We start from the raw sequence: 17,463 nt of genomic DNA on the forward strand, positions 1-17,463 counted from the left end.
GTTGTCGCACATAGCAATAGGCAAGGCAAGGCAAGTTTATTTATATAGCACATTTCAACAACAAGGCAATTCAAAGTGCTTCACACAAGACTTCAAAAGCATCATGACAGAAGAAAGAAAATAAACATTAAAATAGAACATACATTTTTTTTTTTTAAATCACCGGAATTATTAAATCTGAACATATGTTCAAATAAAAATAATTCAAAAGAAATTAATTGAAATAAATAAAGTAAAAATATAAAAAGAGTTAAAAGTTACAGTGCAGAGTTAAAATTTAAAATCTTATTCAAATAGTTTAATGAAAGGCAGCTGTAAACAGTACAGTAAACAATAGTACTATTCTCTCCTGCCTACTGCAGCTCCTTGACTATAACCACTAGGGGCATACCGTCTTTCCTGTCTGCCAGGTTCTCTAAACTCCGTTTCCCACAGCACTTCACGTCTATGCGTAAACTGAGCACGTCCTGGCAACGTCACGTAAAACGAGCCAATAGGAGGAGCCTGAACTTCGAGTAACACGTCATTCTAGTGAAGAGCAGAAGCCGGCTGGAAGGGAGTGCTCCCCTCACGGTCGTCTTTCTCTCTTGTAAGATACACCCTTGTGCTTGTATCTCCAAATGCTGTAATTCCCTATAAACACAACAGACTCTTTAGCTTTTCTTTAGACCGGAGGAGAAACTGATATAAAGGTAAGCACTCTATCTTATTCGCTTGAAAGTAAAACGCCTGTGACTGCTTTCATTCATGAAGGGACCGGAAGTGGGTCAACGCTTACGCTACATTCCGTTAGCTAGCGTTAGCTTGAGGAGATTTAGTGTCAAAGCAACGTAGAAACATTTTGTGAAGGCGACTAACATATCCTCTCTTGTTAAATGTGTGAATGTTTTGTTCCCTCCATCGTTAGCCACAATGAGTTCATGAGGTTGCGAGGGAAACCTTGGATATGCAAAACCGACCTTACTTGAATTATTTGTGAGTAGAAAAGACGATCCTAACCTTTACTAGAGTTTATCAGAGATTGTCTTAATATTTACATACTATGTGTCCTGTAGCCTGTTTGCTAACTAAAGGTTAATCCCTTTAATCATTTAAAGCACATTTCATCGTTTCACTCACATAGTAAGTAGGCCTACACCATATTGGAACAACTCGACTCTTTTTTTAATATCGATTAATTTGCTTGAGGTGATTTGGTTACGAAATCTGATGACATAAAACTAAAATACAACGAACAATAGCCGTAGGATAATATGAAAGGGAGAAGTGTCCTCTTGGACACACTAATCAATAATCAGAATTGTTTTTTTTGTTTTTTTTTCTGGGTGCACAAGAACAAAAACAATCAATCAAACAGGTGAACAAACAAACTAAAACAATGTACCATTAAACCTGATTATTAGATATGCACACAAAAAGGAAACACATATTAGTATAAATTAATAATATATATATATATAAGTACATTTATGAAGTATTCATTGATCAAATACAGAGCTATACTAACTGTTCGATAAGTAACAGTGTTGATGCATTATTTGCTTAAGGTGTTTTTAGCAACTGAAACATACATTTTTTACATCTCAGACCAGGGATGATTGAAAATGTCATCTAAAACAATTCAAAATAATTTAAACTCAAACAAAAACATCTATTTCTTGTAAAAAAAAAAAAAAACAATATGGAACACTTTGGCATAGTTTACCATGAATTGATCATTTAGGTCATTATTGAAGAATATTTTCAGCTTAAGGGGTTTTCTTTGTTTTGTCAATTTAACATGTCTTATTCTTCCTTTGATCAACAGTCCCAAGTACTAAGAGGTCGTTTAAGATGTCATATTGTTCCCAGAGAAATTCTCATTAATAGTTAAACATAGCACAAACTTGCCTGATTTTAAAAGTACAGATCGTGTTGTACCCTCTTAAAACAAAATGCCCTGCTGACAACAGTGGTTTTATCTTTTTTATGTTATAGTTCAAATCCACCGTGTAACTTTCTGTGATTAAGTGTCCTGCTCAGGGAGTATTGAATTCCTCTGACAGCTGTAAGACAGTAGGATTGTAAGCTTTTACCACAACAGGATCCTTGGTTGTGCCTTTATAATGACGCCATTGATAGTTCACTGACATGCCAACAAAAGTCGAGCCTATTTAAAAAATGCCTTTGGGATTCCTCTACACCATTTTGTCCTCACTGAAACAAGCTAGTCTGGTTTTTGATGTCACATATGCGCATCATGCTTACGAGTATCTACGTCTTATTTTAGCATGGGAGGGAAAGGAGTACCTGTATAAAGAGCAGTTCACTATAGCTGGTTTAAACAAATAGTGTTCACAGAGTTGATTGAGTTCTTCTACTGGATAAACAACCTCACTGTCGTCTATTGAACTCTTTTTCTCTTTTTACGACTGAAGCACGGTGATGTCGACCTACCAGGAGTTCATCCAACAGAATGAGGACAGGGATGGAGTTAGATTCAGCTGGAACCTCTGGCCCTCTAGCCGCCTCGAAGCTACCAGGCTCGTGGTCCCTGTCTCATGCCTCTTCACACCTCTCAAGGAGAGACCTGATCTACCTCCGGTCCAGTACGAACCAGTCCTTTGCAGCCGTGCCAACTGCAAGGCAGTGCTCAATCCACTATGGTGAGCCCTGGTTTATAAATGTGTATCTTTCTTTCTTTGTTTTTTTTTATAGCTTTTTATAAGCTATTTCTCAACTCACTCAATGTAGCACAATTATCTTCTATATGTACATATCTATAGATATATTTTAATATTTGACCACATTTTATAACGCTGCTGTATGGGACTGCTGCAAACAGAGTTGTGTTCTGTTCTCTTACATAATGACAATAACCGTATAGCACTTGAAAAACGTGTTACAATGTAAAAACTAACTTTTATAATATACCATTTTTTTAAATTTTATTTAGAATATTTACTATAGTCTTCTCTGTTACATGGGAATTATGATCAAGGGGTTGCAGGGATTTCAATTTATTGCTATGTTGAATATTTTTGGACACATCATTATTTCCAAGTGCTGAGGTGTCATAAGCACTAGGTGTGGTTCATATTACATAAATAGCTGCAAAGCACACCTTGCATTGACAACTACCAGTCACAGCTTCACCCCCGCCAATTTGATGTAAACCTTTGATTGTTTTGATCCCTCTTTACAGTCAAGTGGACTTCAGAGCAAAAATATGGGCGTGCAACTTCTGCTTCCAGAGAAACCCAGTAAGTACAGACATCAGCATTAAATAATAGGATATTAATAATTGCTAGTAGTAATCCTGCATATCTTATTGTTGTCCAGCTACATTCCTGTATCAGTCTGGTTGATCTGGTTCTCTTTGTGTCTCTGCAGTTTCCTCCCTCTTATGCAGGCATTTCTGAAGTGAACCAGCCAGCTGAACTCATGCCACAGTTTTCTACAATTGAATACATAGTACAGGTAAATACTACATACATGTCCGTACTCTGACCCTAGCGCCTATACATGTAGATTGCATGTACTGAGCAAAGGTGAATATTAATGATTTGTGATAGTGGGCTCTTAGGTCGCACAGTTCCTGTTTTTATTTATTTACATGTTTGTTTAATTGATTTTTTGAGTGTGATCTTACAGCTCAAACAAAGTAGTACTCTTTGTTTTGGATAAAGAGATCATTCTTCTGGTGCAAAGCTTGCCTCTATGAAAATAGGGTCTTTTCTTAATTGTCAACAACATTTTAGTTAAATGCAACACATTTTGATACTAGAGAAAAAACTAAGTCACAATCACAAAGGTTTTGGTATCTATTGTCATACAGTAGGCGATGATAAATATCTGTTATTGAAGTCTTATGGTAACATCTTGTAAATGAAGACAAATGGGAGCCTGGCTTCTGTTGTGAGGAACAAGTGGGGGCTCATACATAATGCATATTGTTTTTCAAAAGTAATAGGATCTACTGAGGACATTTTACAAAGTGTCTCTGTTAGTTAATCTAGAAACATATATTCAGGGTTCCAGCGGATCATTAAAAAAGTCAAGTTTTTACTTGCCAAAGGTCTTACATTTGAGATTGCACTTTGACTCAGACCTGTCTGAATACTTCTTCCAATTTTCACTGCCTGTTCGTGTATACTTTAGTTTTTTTTCTTGGTCACCTGAAAATTCACAGCATTAACAACAGTGTATTATATACGCAGAGAAGAAGACAGGAAAATTACAGTTTAGGGAAATTTCACTTCAAGATAAAAATCTAACACGGAGTGGTTGGCAGGGGCAAACAATGATTATGAGGCAAATTGCAAGAGATGCAAAGAAGCGTTTAAACTTGGGATAAAGCCAGTCAAAGCTTATGAGTCCCACACAAATGTGAAAAGCACCGACGATGCGGTGCAAATATGGTATTCATTTGTCTTTGTTTGGGTCTTAAAAACATAGAAATGTGAGTGTAGCAATCTTGATATTCTACAAACCAAACATCGATCAAGCCTCTTCTCCATTTCTTTGTTGGAAAACATTTTAAAGACCTGTTGAAACAAAGCTCATGTGTCAAGTGCTAACCCTTCTCTCTAATCTCATTATAGCGTGGACCCTCAGCCCCTCTGATCTTTCTGTATGTGGTAGACACATGTCTGGAAGAAGAGGATCTTCAGGCTCTGAAGGAGTCTTTGCAGATGTCCCTCAGCCTGCTACCACCCAACGCCCTGGTGGGCCTCATCACATTCGGACGCATGGTCCAGGTTCATGAGCTCAGCTGTGAGGGGATCGCCAAGAGCTACGTGTTCAGGGGCACCAAGGACCTCACCTCCAAACAGATCCAGGTGGGTGGGGCCAGAGCCAAGGGGAATCTGAGAAATTAGAAAATAAATTGAGTGATAAGTGTGTGACATTTTAACAAGCCAAGATGAAAGTGTCACTTGGAAGACTACTGATATGATTTCCTATGGTCTTTTGGTGGTTTAAAAATGACTATTTACTGAGTAACTTTAAAGCAGAAATAAAAACTCTTCGAACAGCCAATAACTGATATATTTGTTGTGTGTTTCAGGAGATGCTGGGTTTAACAAAGCCAGGAGCAGCAGCACAACAAGGACGCCAACCTGTACCTCAGGAAGCTGCAGCCTCTTGCAAGTATGTAGAAGCATTAACACCTCTCACCTTTCTTTGTCAGCTAACGGGTTGTGGTAGAGCTGTTAAATACACCATCTTGGCAATCATATGGCCTCTTGTGTCTAATGAGTGTTTTTGTTTTTTCTATCCAGGTTCCTTCAGCCCGTGCACAGAGTGGACATGAATCTGACAGACCTGCTCGGGGAGCTTCAGAGAGACCCATGGCCTGTCACTCAGGGCAAAAGACCCCTCCGCTCCACTGGTGTCGCACTGTCTGTCGCAGTTGGTCTGCTGGAGGTACAATTCAGACACACATGCACACACTGAAACACAGATAGCGCTGTATATCAAGTGTATTCATGAAATGTACTGTAATGTATCATGCATGTGTTGCTTGACACAGGTAAATTCAAACCCAACATGCACACATCAACACAATACAACCAATAAGCAGAACTTTAGCCTGCTCAGAACAGTTGTGCCACATGTAACTGTTCGTAAACACACACAGTGCTTTATAACCATCTTCTGCAGAAGCAGTACATATGCTCAGTTCAAAGGCTGCTTCCTTGTTTGCCTTCTGTCTTGTCCCTCCAACATCATTATCCTCTCTGCTCTTACTTCTAATCTGTGTGGTTATATAATGCACCGGATCATTACTCCGCTGTACTCTCTGTCAGCAGATAGGAGATGAAGCCTGATTAGAATACGTTGGCTCTTTCAGTGACTCCAGATTCACTGAATTGTTAAGAGACGTTTGACTTGTTGAGTGGCTTTTTAACATGCATGGCTTCCAGCTAGTTTATTTATGTAATTGTTGTCCTCGAATGAGGACACGTTGTCTCTTTTATAAATGACTCGCCGTCTACGTAGAACTCATCCAAAGCTGATGTTAAATGAATCGTCTCCTCCCTCAAGTGGCTTTGTGGCTATGTGGCTATGTGGCTATGTGGCGTATTTCCAAGTATCTCAGCGATTCTCCTGACTCCTGGACTATGAACCCTGTTGTAGGCAATTCCTCGGAGGTCAGCCCTTTGCTGAAACTAATTCCTTTAAAGCTATCTTGTGGATTTGTATTGCTCTTTAAACATACACTCAGCTAACTTTCGATTCTTCGATTTCTGCTTTTCACAAAACTTAAAAACATTTTTTTTTTAAAATGTCAATGAACTAAAGTAGATATTATTTCAAATATTTTGTGATGATTACTAACTGTATTTGTTATGGTGGTCTGAATGTTGTTTGCTCTAATTTTCCACTCCAAACAACAAAGATCACTCATCCCTTAGTGCTCGTTATCCCCATTCACAGTGTATAAACAAGGATTCAGCACACATGCAGTGGTATCAATGACCTCAAGCTGTTTATTTCTGTATTAAACAGTCACAAGTTAAAGTCAAATAAAACATGCTTGTGTTGCTGTTAGTTAAGCAGACTTACTATTCAATGTCCGAAGCTGAGACCAAATCCTTCCTCTCCTGTCATCAGGGCACATACCCCAACACAGGGGCTCGTGTGATGCTGTTTATTGGCGGCCCCCCCACCCAGGGGCCAGGCATGGTTGTGGGAGACGAGCTGAAAACCCCCATCCGCTCATGGCATGATATCCAGAAAGACAATGCTCGCCATTTGAAGAAAGCTACCAAGGTGAGCACATGCATGAACCTTCAGCAGATTTTTTTCTTTTTGATTGGCTCATCATGTGTCATTTTCTACACAAGCTCGCCCACATAAACCTTATCGTTTCATAACATTTGTGTGGTTTTTGTGCGTGCCCCACAGTACTATGAAGCCATGGCCAACCGCTCAGCAGTGAACGGCCACTGTATCGATATCTACGCTTGTGCTCTGGACCAGACGGGACTCCTGGAGATGAAGTGCTTATCTAATCTCACCGGGTATGTCGGCACTAGTTGTTTGATTAGTTGAAGGTGTAAGGTTGTGTTTGTCTAATCTGAGATTTAATTACACATAAATAACACTCTCAGGAGTAATCAATAATCTAAATAATATGTATTTCATGTGTTCACAGGGGGCACATTGTGATGGGAGACTCCTTTAATACCTCACTGTTCAAGCAGACCTTCCAGAGGGTCTTCAGTAAAGACTACAATGGAGACTTCCGCATGGCGTTTGGAGGCGTCATGGAAGTTAAGGTAAAGGGATTTCTTTGTTGTGTTTATGTTGAATTGTTTGCAGGATAAAGAAGTGCTGATTTTGTATCATTCTTTCCAGAGCACATAAGCTGTTGTTGAACTTCTGTTATCTCTTTGTTTGTGTAGACATCAAGGGAACTGAAGGTTTGCGGGGCCATCGGACCGTGTGTTTCGCTCAACTCCAAAGGTCCCTGTGTTTCAGAGAATGTGAGTCAATGTCCCACATCGGGATTCCGTTCTTCTTAGAATTCAATTGTAATCTGACAAGCTGTTGTTCACTGGCCTTCCTCACAATGTGTTCTCTGTTCTGTGTAGGAGATGGGTGTTGGTGGCACCAGCCAGTGGAAAATGTGTAATCTCAACCCATCCTCCACCCTGGGCATGTTTTTTGAAGTTGTGAATCAGGTGAGAAACATTTACAGGGAGAGCCCTGATTGGCTTACTGAAGTCTGATGTCATACTGTAGTTATAATTACACCAAATCACACAAACAATTGTGATGATGGCTTTGTTTCGTACAGTTCCTTAATCAATGGCTTTTTTTTTTTGCAACAGAGGGCCATTTTTTGAAGATCGTGTCCTTACTGTTGGGTTTGTTTTGTGTTTATTTGTTTAGCACAATGCACCAGTCCCACAGGGAGGTCGAGGGGTGATCCAGTTTATTACCCAATACCAGCACTCCAACACACAGAGGAGGATCAGGGTCTCCACCATCGCTAGGAAGTAAGTTGGTTTAGACACTGAATAGGAACACTGAACACACAACTTCAAGTTATCCTTTGTGAAATGTAATAAGTCAAAGTAAGCTGGGGTTTTTAGGTTAAGACTTTCCTAAGTGAGTTTTCACTCTCTGCAATACAAGTGTATGAAAATGATGACATGGCATGTTGCCAAGAAAATGTCAGATGGAGACAATATTAGCTCAGTGAGAAAGGATGTTTACATACCTGCAATTTGCGGACACACCCTCGGAGACCGGGTTGCGTTTGCGTCAGACACACCTCACCCATGCTCACCTACAACTGTGTGTGTCCCTCCCTCCTTCCCCCTTCCTCTCTTCCTCTCTGTTCCTACCATAGCTGGGCAGATGCACAGTCCCAAATCCAGCACATCGAGTCCTCGTTTGACCAGGAAGCGGCCGCCGTGCTCATGGCTCGCCTGGGGGTCTTCAGAGCGGAGTCGGAGGAGGGACCAGATGTCCTGCGTTGGCTTGACAGGCAGCTCATCCGCCTGGTGAGTGACGCACCCGCAGCTACTCCCTACCTTTGCTTTGTGACTGAAAAATACTGCATAGTTAGCATTGTTACGCTTGTTAGGCATGATAAGTAGTCAGACGTCATTCTGCGATTGTTCACATTATGTGTTATGTAAGGTTGATTCAATGTTATGTTCAGTGTTTAAACAATGCTTTGTCTCTCTGGGTTCCAGTGTCAGAAGTTTGGCCAGTTCAATAAAGAGGATCCTACATCGTTCCGACTCTCAGAGTCTCTGTCTCTCTACCCACAGGTAAACCTGATCCTTAAAACTATATATCATTGTTAAACTTTAAAGAAATACCAAAACTTAATATTACACTCCTTCTAATCTGTTTAAAGTGTTACATACTAGTTCTTGTCATTGCAGTCCCCAGGTTAAATAGATTTTCAAAATAATATGTTTAGGTTTATTTTGTCTGATTTTTTTTTAAATAAAATTGATCAATCATTTAAATTGTGATTTGTTTGTCTTTCCTTTTCTTCCAGTTTATGTTCCACCTGCGGCGATCACCCTTCCTTCAGGTTTTCAACAACAGCCCAGACGAGTCTTCATATTACAGGCACCACTTTGTCAGGCAAGACCTGACCCAGTCTCTGATCATGATCCAGCCCATCCTCTACTCATACTCCTTCCATGGACCACCAGAGGTCAGCGTCACACCCTGAACAGTTATTATCACAGTTTAAGAGGAGCCTGTGCCCTCTGCTTGGAACTTCAGAATGTTCTCATTAGTGCTGTTGATCAGTGTTGGTTTGTTTGGTGCTTGTCTCAGTCTGTAACCTGGATGTTTCTGCTCTTCACAGCCCGTTCTCCTGGACAGCAGCAGCATCCTGCCAGACCGAATCCTGCTGATGGACACTTTCTTCCAACTGGTTATTTTCCATGGAGAGGTGAGGAAGGCCACAGCTGACAATAAATATATCTAGTCATTTAGAATTCCAGCAGGTCGACTTTTCATGAACACCAAGAGTGTTTCCCACAGAATGAGGGTATACCTGTGGCGGTGGCAACAAGAAAAACATAAATACATTACTCTTTATATGGGTTAGCTTAGATTATATATTAACTTAATTGTGCTTTAATCTCAAAAAATATTTTGTGTATGTTGAAAAACAACTTGAATTTGTTAATCTTGCTTCCCTGCTGCTCTCATACACACACACACACACACACACACACACAGACACACACACACACACACACACACACACACACACACACACACACACACACATGCATCTCTCCTCTCTCAAGTCCCACCACCACAGCATTTCCCCCCCGTGTTCTCTGCCTGTATGCATCTGATGCTTTGACAATCTTTATCAGGAGGACGTTTAAAGTCTCCCAAACAACTCAACTCTCCTTTAAAAAAAAGTTTATTCTAATTCCATTCCATATTACAACCGGTTACTTACAGCGAGGCTTGTTTTGAAACGGAGATTGCAGCATAACATCCGCAGCAAGCAGCTGCGCAAAAAGATCTGCTTAAATCGAGCACCTGTTATGTTCAATAAACTGACAAAAAAACTCGACATTTAGGAAGCTAAAACGTATTTCAAGCCTCCTATAGGAAACTGTCCTATGGTAATATGGAACTTTTTAAACAAGAGTTGTGTTGTTATCTTTAATTTAGACGTTGCAACACAATCCATTCATTTTAAGCAGGCTTACAGTGAATGTCTCTCAGGTCCTACCTGGTAGAAAGCTCAGTTGGTCCATTAGTTTATCCATCTTAAATGGTGTTATTTAAGGGTTAAAATGGGAAAGTGCAGATATACCTGGGCAACAGGCACAGGTTCAGCCAATGTGTGGGAAACACTTCCCCATTTCAAGTCTCCATCTTCAGCTCATGGTCTTAGGATACTAATGATACAGCAGACATCTCTTATTGATTCAACCTTTCTCTATCCTTTCAGACGATTGCACAGTGGCGAAAGGCAGGCTACCAGGAAATGGCAGAGTATGAGAACTTCAAACAGCTGCTGCAAGCTCCTCTGGATGACGCCCAGGAGATCCTACAGACACGCTTCCCCATGCCGCGTTACATCGACACCGAGCACGGAGGCTCCCAGGCTCGTTTCCTGCTCTCGAAAGTCAACCCATCACAGACCCACAACAACCTCTACACCTGGGGACAGGTACAGTTTTATAAGCTACAACTTGCCGTTTTGTAATAGTTATGATGAGATTACAGATTTCATAACCACCCAAAAACGAAATAGATTTTACCTACCATTATTGAGCTAAATGTCTTTTTTTTGTTGCGTTTTAGTCAGTTTATTGCTCTACACTCTTCAAATAACAATTCTGCACAACCGCTTAGATATCCTCCATTACTACAAGAAATTTCCATCTTGCATCCAGGTCAAGTCCAAACATGGGGATTGTCTGTATTCTTTGAAAAAAACAAAAAAAAACATCTGTTCTTACAACACTGAAGATTTGAGGTCAAAGTGTCTGAGCATACAGGTCTTGGATTAGCTAACCCTGCTTCATAGTGAAAAGAATTGCAAGCTTAAAATAGCACTAATCTCCTTCTCTATGGTTCATTTCCTTCTCTCAAGGAGGAAATGAACCATAACCTACAACATATAAACACTGTGCAGATGTCTATGGCTTTCAAAGAATGAGATTATCAAGGAAAGCATTTCCTTTATTGAAGGGATCATGTGATCAGAGTGACGTCATGAACAGATCTGTAAGTACAGGAAGTAGAAAACTCAACCACTGTATTTGTCCTGCTTCACTTCCTGTAGGAGACGGGAGCACCGATCCTCACCGACGACGTCAGCCTCCAGGTCTTCATGGACCACTTGAAGAAACTGGCTGTTTCCAGCTCTGCGTAATTGTCGAAGGGAGAAGGAGTGATCTGACATTCCCATCCTCATATTGGGATCCATTAACATTTCCCTGTTATTTTAACGGAGCCAAAACCCAGAGTCTCCTGTATTTGCTTGCTTGATTTTACAAAGCCCTTTCTGGAGTCGTATGTGACATTTCCATGCTGCAAAAGGAAGAAAAAAGGGGGTAACTGTGCATTCCTGATAAGAAAACAAGTGACATTTGTAGTCCTTTTCAGTAACTTGTTATTTATGAGAAATTACTGCAGAACCTGTCTGTCCTAATGTAAGCAATATCAAATTAACTATAGCTCTTTTATATTTGATATCACCTTGACATGCAGAATGATTAGACCAATAATTTAATTTTGTGTACTTTGTTTGTTTGTCTATAAATGTATGTATGTACTGCATCAGCCTTGTTTGAAGATGCTGTTTAATATGAAGGCTATATGTGTTTGCTTTGTCCATAGCTAAGATAACATGTCTAGAATTTTCTCATCAATAAATTATGATGGAATCTCTAATGCAAGTTACGTAAATGTTTACAGGCTAATTGATCTTCACACTGTTGGCTTGTTAATCACAATTTGTTTGACAGTGACTTTATAAGATAAAAGCCCTTGTGGATTATACTTGAAGTGTTTTCCAAGAAAATTCCTTCTGGATATTAAGGATTAATGTTCTGATGAAAGGGAGTCAATCCCATCAACCCAACTGACTCTGTTTTCAATGACGAATGTTTTGATTTGTTTTCCACTTGGACTTTATAGGTCACTCCCTATAGTTTAGTCCTCTCATCTTGTTTTATTCACCATCTGGTAATTTGCACCCGATGACTTCCCAAGTGTCTTTTTAATCAAACTTTAAAATACTGCAAGGCTGTATGAAAAAGGGACAGTTGTTTGATTTAGATCCTGTCTGGATTCTTGATGCTATCCATATAAAGGCCTGTCAACGAGAAGGGGCTTTGTGTTATCTGTCCTAACACCAATATGCACATCCCATTTTTTTGATCTACACGCACAAAAAACATGTCCATTCTATACAAGTGTATTAGTAAGCAGACATGAGTTAAACTGATGAAATCATGGATTGGATTTAGGATTCTCACATTGAAGTCCTAGAGGTCACAGAGCTGCTCAGTTTACAGCAGACATCAGTTTGGTGAAGTGCAGCAGGAGGAACGAACTAACACTTGCGCCATAGATCTGCAGTTTGAAACCATACAACATTAGCTGACATATCCACTATGCAGATTGGAAGTCACAGTCCCTAAACGATTGTCTTTTTCTCATTCATTGCAGCTGTACATAAAGCCTGCACGGCATGCAATCCCAACCATAAAACCACTCTCACACCATCTACTGTCTGTACTACTGTAAGCTGATTTCAGAGCACCCAGACAGTATGACTTCGAGGATCAGTGAATGGCAGATTATGAGAACTAATCCTTAGGGGCTATCTGTTTGGAGGCAAATTCTGCTCTTAGCAGCTTTAAGCGGAAGTTCCCACTGAAATACAAATGAAGTGTATGTGTCTATCAACAGCTTAGATGTTGGGATGTCGCACTCTGAAGTCACATATGCCCCAAAGGTATTCAAGACCAAATGAAATATGCAAATAGTTGCCTCTTAATCTCTTATGACGGAAAGTCCAGCAGAGCACCAAAAGCTCCTCTATAGGTCCATGCATTTTTCATTTTAGAGTGGCATGTCATCTGAAGCCATACTGTAGATGTATATGAGATGATCTCGTAAAGACAAAATAATCATGTATTCACGATAATCTGTGTATATGTGCCTCCATCATCACGCACACAAAGGCTGCAGCTGTGCATGTTCGGTGAAGTTCAGATGAACAAAAGAACATTGCAATTTCTCTCAGCCCTCCATTTATTTTCTTTGGTCATGACTACTGATTCTCGCAACCATGTGATTTTCAAGCTTATGAAAAGCTGTAAGGAAATGTGTCGTCTTATTGTCTCTCATCAAATCTCAACAGATCAATCTTAGTCCAGCATCAGGAGAAATCCATTCTAGCCTCTCTTCCAGATAATTTCTATATAGAAATGATGTCAATGCATTGTTATATAACTATATTTGAAATATGATAGTCGAATGATGATTACATAAATAGTTCAAAATGTTATGTATGTCTTTGCGGTGGTTTAGATATAAGGAGCTGAAAGTGAAATTCAAAGTGTTTCTAAATTCATATAAAAGTCTTCAATCCAAAGAAAGTTTACAGTCACTTAAATATAATCTAATCTGACAGGCAGCAACATGTTAAAGGTCCAATATGTAAAATATCGACCGAATTAAATCATAAAATGACCTTACGATATCATCAGACATTAAGGAAACATGTTATGTTGAAGTGCTGTCTTCTCTGACAACAACGCAGCAGCCACTATGTCCTCCTAAGTTTCAATTCCAGTGTGGAATGGTTTGTTTTTCTTGACCAGAGAAGGTAGGTTGTTTAACGCCCCCTCTTCCAATGTCCATTTTGCCGCTCGCCCCTTGGTTTGCCAGGCAAACGAAGAACCAACAGGTGTTACAGCGATGGAAGCGGGCCAGTGAACTGGGTCAGATAAACTGATTCTACCCGATCTAAAAAACCTCTGCATTTTTCGAATAAGCTCCATGACCACAAATGTGGAATAAGAATAAATATTAGAGAGGCTTTTGAAAAATTGAGAGAGGTTAGAAGCAGAAGACCGATGGGGCCTGTAGGGAGGGGGGTAGGGGCTGACAGCACTCTACAATGTTTTTAATTGACTGCAGTACCTTTCTTAAACTCTAGGTGTCAGAGTTACATAGTGCTCCTTAAAATTAAACTCCAAATGAATGTCTTGATTGATATTTATTGTAAAAGTAGCAAATACACCGCAGATTTCATACCAACCATTGAAGTGTGAAAAACAGAGAGAAAAGTAAAGTGGCCTGTAGGTGCAAAGGCCAATCAACAGCTGAAACGACTTACATTTTTAAAAAAAAACGTGCAGCATATTCAGAAATGCTGCACATTCTAAAAGAATACAAACATCCACAACAAATGCAACAAACATGTTGGAAAAGAAACAAACATGCTGCAAAAATCATCATGATAACCTAATGATTTAATTCAGCACTGATACCAAAATGAGGATAAAAGCTGATGGATTATAGTATACACTGAAATTTAGTGAAATATTATACCATTAGAAACAATCATGAGTTCCTAAAAAAGAGAGCCGAAGTGAAACCTCCATGAGCAAAGGCTTGGCAGAAATAGCAAGGACAATACTTCTTTCTACCAACAGGTTTGCTAACATTAGCTTGAATTAGCATAAGCTAAAATGTCGTCAATAAGAGAGTTAGAAAAATAGAAAGTTCTGTGATAAATTTGTCGATGAGTGACAGCCACTTTCTAATGCTTGTAAAGGAGCATTAAGTAGCTCTTAAACACCACTAAAATGGTTTGTTGGCTTGGAAATATCTCAGAATAACTACTAGGCTACAGCTAGCATACATAACATTCTCACTAAACAGTAGTAGGCCCACAAAACATAGTCTGTAAATCTGATCAAATCGATCCTCATGTAGTGTGTGCTGTGTACAAAGTTCTTTTCTGAGAATTTATTGTACTGCAGAGGACTCAATGCAGCAAAGGACTTACAATGTGTTAACTAGAGAGCAGGGATTAATTTGGCGTTATTGCCACCGACTGAAGAGTCAGCCTATCTATCACCCTTATGTACGTCATAATCAGTTTTAAGCAGACTGAGTTAACTGATTTCCGGATCGGGTTTCGAATGTGACCTGTGGCTCCTTTCCTGCATGTTATTCCCCACTCTCTCTCCCTGATTTCTGTCTCTATCCACTGTCCTGTCTCTCCAATAAAGGCCCAAAAAGCCCAAAAATAAATCTTATAAAAAACACAGGGTGACTTAGGGACAAAGAGCGCTTTCTGAAGCCTACGAATGTGTGGTGGGTTTGCTCACAAAGTGGGAAACTACATTGAAAAAATTCCAATCTAAGGTAGTGAAGTTCTAGTAAAAAAAAACATTATAGCCTATTTAATAAACCTCAGATTTTGAGATGTAAAAGCAAAAATGAAAATAATGATTTAAATGTGTTAGTAAAACGAAATAACACCTGACAATAACAATTTCCCTGCTACATTGGCCGATATTTTGACTTATAACGAACAATTCAGGCCGTTTTTCTTGTATTCTTGAAATGAGACGTTTCTCTGGACTTCACAGGTGAAGGGGCTTCAATTAAATGTAATGATATATGTTTTACTTGAAATGAGTTAAGATGCTAAGATTTGCTTTGTGCTGTGTGATGAGTTATTCCATAAGATTTCAGAGGGTCTTCTTCTGAAATTATTTCAACCATCAGAAAAGCAGTTTGTCTAATGATATCCATGACTTTGTGTCTAAGAGCCTGAAAAGCACAGAGCAAATGGCTTGTGAGATTTTATCCTAGATGCAACATAAAACATTGAACCTGAGCCCCTGATTAACTTGACATACAACCTATCACCGTCAGAAGCAGGTTATTTAGCAGTATGAGGGACTTTGGTGGAGTGCCTCTGCCTGATTTGTCAGTCATCAGAATCATGTTGAAGTGAGGCTTATCCTCTGGAGCTGCATATGAAGGCCTGATGCTGAGGTTACAGAGATGTCAGGCCCATCTGGTCTTATTTATTCAAGTGTTTGCATGGAGGCTCAAACGATTTGTATTTTTAGCTCCGTCTCTCACAGAGATCACATGACCGATGTGAAACATGTGAAATGCCAACATTTGTGTTGTATCCGTGCTCCAGCACAGTTCAGATTAGAGGACACTCATTGCAAACTCTGGGTTTAGCACGTCATCTGTATCGCAGAGCTCAACTGACCATCAGTCTGGTCACTAGAAGCAGCTGCTCATTATCCTCTCAGCAAAGCACACAAGTGGAGGCAAGGACCAATCGGAAGTGTCACGTTATAAAGGAAATATAATCAAAACTAATTATAATTTGAGGATTGGTTTATTAATATTTAGAAGGTTTTTTTTCATGAGTTGGTCAACTTTGGATACCAACAAGTTTACCGGGCCATGTGTTCTTCAGTATATGAGGTCCATGGATAAATCCACTTTTTTATCAACCAATCAATCTTTATTTCACAAATTCACAACATATGTTGTCTCAAGATACTTAACAAAAAGCAGATAAAAGACCTTACTCATTGCTATATTATCTAAAAAGACACAACGTTAATCCATCATGAGCACAGCACTTAGCAAAGTTACAGTGGGAAAGAAAAAACAATTTTGGGGCAAATCCAGACTAGTGACGAAAAGCCATCTGCCAAAACTGCGTTATAGGCTTAAAAAATGGGATAGGTGGAGATGCAGGAAGAAGGATGGAGACATTCTGCTACACAAACGATCAATAAAAGTTTAATAAACTGTTATTAACAATGCTGCAAAACCAAAACCAGATCATCTATTGTTTATTCCACAAATTATTTTTCCTTTCAAAAACCTGGGGTCGATATTACCCACAATGCAACCTACATTTTGGTCAAATGTTGCTTACATATTGTCAGTTCAAGGTGGAAGTTATTCCACCCCTGATCCACCATCAGAGGTAGCCTATAGTAACAGAGATGTATCAGGTGAGAGACGGTTAAAATGTGCAACCTCAAGACCAACAGAGTGAAACAACACTGTGTGTGTGTGTGTGTGTGTGTGTGTGTGTGTGTGTGTGTGTGTGTGTGTGTGTGTGTGTGTGTGTGTTTTCCTATCGCTCTTCTGCAACACCATGAAGCTTTGTGAAATCACCAACTGATACACCAATATTAAGGCATTGCAGATGCACTGTGTGTAGGCATATTGATGGACACGTTTTGTTAAAGCACTGGACAGACGAGCTAACACTGATGGACAGAAGAACTCTGAGGTGCTGGACTGAAGACATTTGTCATGGCACTGTTGCAGAATTGCGATGTGTAAAGGGGTAGCGTCGAAAAAGTTGTGCCATTAAGCTCGCTTAGTTAAAACCAACAAAAGTGTGGCCAATATATTGCTGTCCTATAGTGTGTGATTTTACACAGCATGCTGACG

The 17,463-nt window shown here is 39.6% G+C and overlaps 1 protein-coding gene across 2 annotated transcripts; it reads left to right on the forward strand.

The window, feature by feature from the left end:
* The first annotated feature begins 471 nt into the window (after positions 1–471).
* On the forward strand, positions 472–12,326 carry sec23b (SEC23 homolog B, coat complex II component). 2 transcript variants are annotated; one of them, XM_061051262.1, is made up of 19 exons: positions 472–589; positions 2,418–2,645; positions 3,185–3,242; positions 3,373–3,459; positions 4,584–4,820; positions 5,048–5,130; positions 5,262–5,406; positions 6,598–6,756; positions 6,892–7,007; positions 7,142–7,265; positions 7,392–7,472; positions 7,581–7,670; positions 7,882–7,988; positions 8,345–8,498; positions 8,694–8,771; positions 9,008–9,169; positions 9,326–9,412; positions 10,439–10,660; positions 11,279–12,326. In XM_061051262.1, exons 2-19 carry the CDS (start codon positions 2,425–2,427, stop codon positions 11,366–11,368), a joined length of 2,301 nt encoding a protein of 766 aa, XP_060907245.1. In that variant the 5' UTR covers positions 472–589; positions 2,418–2,424; the 3' UTR covers positions 11,369–12,326. The 2 variants fall into 2 exon arrangements, with proteins under 2 accessions (XP_060907245.1, XP_060907244.1); XM_061051261.1 differs by having other exon boundaries at positions 516–692.
* The last annotated feature ends 5,137 nt before the right edge of the window (positions 12,327–17,463 follow it).

This window comes from Labrus mixtus, chromosome 2, assembly GCF_963584025.1.
Source record: "Labrus mixtus chromosome 2, fLabMix1.1, whole genome shotgun sequence".
NCBI lineage: Eukaryota > Metazoa > Chordata > Actinopteri > Labriformes > Labridae > Labrus > Labrus mixtus.

Bases quoted from the DNA above. Each gene is read 5' to 3' on its own strand.
- sec23b (XM_061051262.1), top strand. From the start codon at position 2,425: ATGTCGACCTACCAGGAGTTCATCCAACAGAATGAGGACAGGGATGGA. The intron at 2,646-3,184 runs GTGAGCCCTGGT...CCCTCTTTACAG, and splicing joins GCAGTGCTCAATCCACTATG to TCAAGTGGACTTCAGAGCAA. The intron at 5,131-5,261 runs GTATGTAGAAGC...TTTTCTATCCAG, and splicing joins GAAGCTGCAGCCTCTTGCAA to GTTCCTTCAGCCCGTGCACA.